At 35.7% G+C, this 3,011-nt stretch overlaps 1 protein-coding gene across 1 annotated transcript; it reads right to left on the bottom strand.

Annotated features, from left to right (window-relative positions):
- Nucleotides 1-1,616: 1,616 nt before the first annotated feature.
- On the bottom strand, nucleotides 1,617-2,168 carry LOC118750076 (the record flags this gene model as incomplete). The annotated part of the gene is given in 1 exon segment (XM_036484810.1): nucleotides 1,617-2,168. A coding segment is annotated over 1 exon segment (193 nt), but the record flags the coding sequence as incomplete, so codon positions are not given.
- Between the last annotated feature and the right edge of the window lie 843 nt (nucleotides 2,169-3,011).

The following is a 3,011-nucleotide window of genomic DNA, read 5'->3' as shown; positions in this document are numbered from 1 at the left end:
CAGAACTTAAAAGAACTAGAAAGTACTCAGTACTCAAAAATACTCTGTTCCAATAATCGCTTTGATACACTTACTCAGGATCGATTCAAAGTACTCAGTATTAAGTGTCGAATAGACTTAAAAAGTACTGAGTTTTATTTACATTTAACGGTATTCAGAAATGATCGTACTCAATTTGCAGTTTCAATAATTTTGAAGTACAATACTTGTACCCAGTAAAGTTAGCCATTCATTTGACGTAATTTAGGATTCATATATTAATTTGAATAAAGTACTGCCAGCTTGTGAGATTTCTACACTAAGAATTGAAATGTTACCAACATATGTATATTTAAAGAAAGTACTCAGTACTCTGAAAAATACCCGATCCCTAAAAGTATCGATACTAAAGAACTCGATCCTCAAAAGTACTCGATACTTCCCAACACTTATAAATATGTATTGTATTTTGAAGTGAATTGTTGAAATACATGTGTTATTTATTTTTGTACCGGCAACAAAATATTAGAAAAATATTTCTAATACCATATTTTTCTTGTTTGTAGCGCATAATTTTGAATTTTGAGTGCATGAGATTCCAAGCCCTAGTGATTAGTATGGAAACATAAAACAAAATAAAGTAACACTAACAAAGTATATGCACAATGACAGTATGAATTAAAACAAACACATCATTTTGACATGAAGAATCACCGAGGCAAAAATCTCAGCTGCTTCCGTAACACCACCTCAAGGCGAATTCATACAAGCTGGTGTTGCCAGAAAATATGCAACTAATATTACAACCATTTGCAGTAGCAAGTAAAAACAGCGCTCTTCTAATGAAATTAAAAATTTTCTGATGCTGACCCTTCGAAATTTTCTGCTGGGATGTCCGTTACATCCTAGCCAATTTTATCCATACCGAGAGCAAAGATGTTTACACATAAATGAATTACAGAATGTCGAAGCCCCGGGTAAATAATGTTGCCACTCAAACTTTAGTTAAATCTAAACAGTATGTGAAATTGACGTGATTGACGATAAAATCTAACTCACGCACGTTTACGTCAGCTAAAATTTTAGTCACGCACGATCACGTAGGTCACGTGATTTTCTTTCAAACCCGTTCACGTTCGCGCGTGAAAAAGTGTGACACAATGTGTCACGTAGACAATAGCGTGTTTTCCCATTAACGCTGCGGTAAGAAGATCCCTGGACTCGGCACTCTTGTGACCATGTGTACAGACCAAATGTAGAAGGGCATGTCTCCACTTGGTGTAAAAAGCTGGCTCGAAGGACCAGTGCTGCCAGATGGATAAATTCGGTTTCATTTGGAGTATTTATTTCCCTTATGACGATGGGACCGTTTCGGAGAACAAATTACCATTTTGGCTCCACGTGGGGCTGCCTTTTATTTAAAAGGCCCCAATCTATGCAAGATAAATGAGGTTATCAGGTAAAAAGAGGATATATTTTCTTAAAAAAAAAAATACTTTCTACCTGCGCACCTTCGTCGCTTAGTTTCGCAAGTGCTCCAATTTAACATTGCCTAAATTACTTTAGGGATCCTGGCATGTCTTTTTTATATATTTACATTTGTATATGATTGAATAAATCACTTAAATGGTACATACCTTTGGCTTCGTCATCTGTGCTTACTGTGGCCGTGCCGCCGCTTCTAGCCGTGCCTGCACCCGCATCCGCTGATGCCGAATCTTTCGCATTATCGATATTTTTTTTTGATGAGGTCGACGTTGTAGTAATGCCACTCACTCTGGGTCGTCCACCGTCAAAAGCACGACCGGAAATACCAACGTTTCCTACCATACCACTAGCACTACATGCACTACCGCCTCCAGCAGATGAGGAAGACGAAGAGACAACTATTCGGTGTTGTGTTGGGGACTTTATTGCCACATTGCTCCAAGACGGTGCGAGCTTTAAAATATCCGTGGCGTCTACTGTATTACCTTGTAACTCCTTTTACGAGTATTTGATTACCAAGTTGTCAGTTTAATAAAAAATCGGTGTTGGTTGCGATTTTTCAGTGCAGTGACATCAATGAATTGTGGTTTCGAAAATATGAATTTGCATTTAAACATTTTTGTACACATGTGTACATACGTTTGCATAGCAAAATATTTTAAAAGTAACAAGAAGAAACAAATTTGATTAATAGTGTTGAATTCCACTGCTTGATAATATTTAAAAATAGATAACATAAAAAAGCTTTTAAATAAAAATAGTATTTCTCGGTCCCATAGAATTCGTTTTGATAACTTTTGATTTTGAAATTTTAGCAAAAGTCATTATAAACAATTTATGAGATTGAAAACGAAAAACGTGTAGCGCATGCAATACAAAGAATTAGAACTAATTGACAATAGTCAAACTACATAACATAGACCTAAAATTTCTACAGCGCAAGTACAAAATTTGAGATCGATTTTAAGCGATCGTTATTCATATACCCCCATATGTAAATACATACATATGTTACTTTTACTTTTCATATCTATTCAAGTCTGTTACATGCACCCAAGGCATAACAAGGTAGAAGTGATTTCGACATTTCTCTCTTTTGAACTGCGACTAAAATGTCAACTCTTAACCCTATACTATTCAAAATTTGAATTTTTTTAATATAAATTTTCAATTGTGAGCTGTGCGACTGATTTTAAATACATAATAAAATGAAAAGGAATTACGGGCGGTATGTTGTGTTTGACAAGAGCCAGGACAACAAACTTATTTTAAAACTCCGAAGTATCAATGCTTCATTAGGAGACTCTTCACGTGTGCGCGAAGACCATTTTAGTGCCAGTGACTTTATTTGTTGCCCATCGCCGCCGGGTATTTCTAAGCGGACGCGTTTGTTCCCAGGTGCAGGAATTATTATACCGAATATGAAGAGAAATTCTTCCACTCATATACATGGATAGACCAAATTTCAAATGGTGGTCTAACAAAACCTAAACCGGAATTCCTTGTTGACATAGAGAAATTGAAATTAACTTTTAATAAATTAA

This window comes from Rhagoletis pomonella, unplaced genomic scaffold (genome assembly GCF_013731165.1).
Source record: "Rhagoletis pomonella isolate Grant_MI unplaced genomic scaffold, Rhpom_1.0 Rhpom_scaffold_00130, whole genome shotgun sequence".
Lineage (NCBI taxonomy): Eukaryota > Metazoa > Arthropoda > Insecta > Diptera > Tephritidae > Rhagoletis > Rhagoletis pomonella.
The sequence above is the reverse complement of the archived record's forward strand: the minus strand, read 5'-3'. Positions and strand labels throughout refer to the sequence as shown.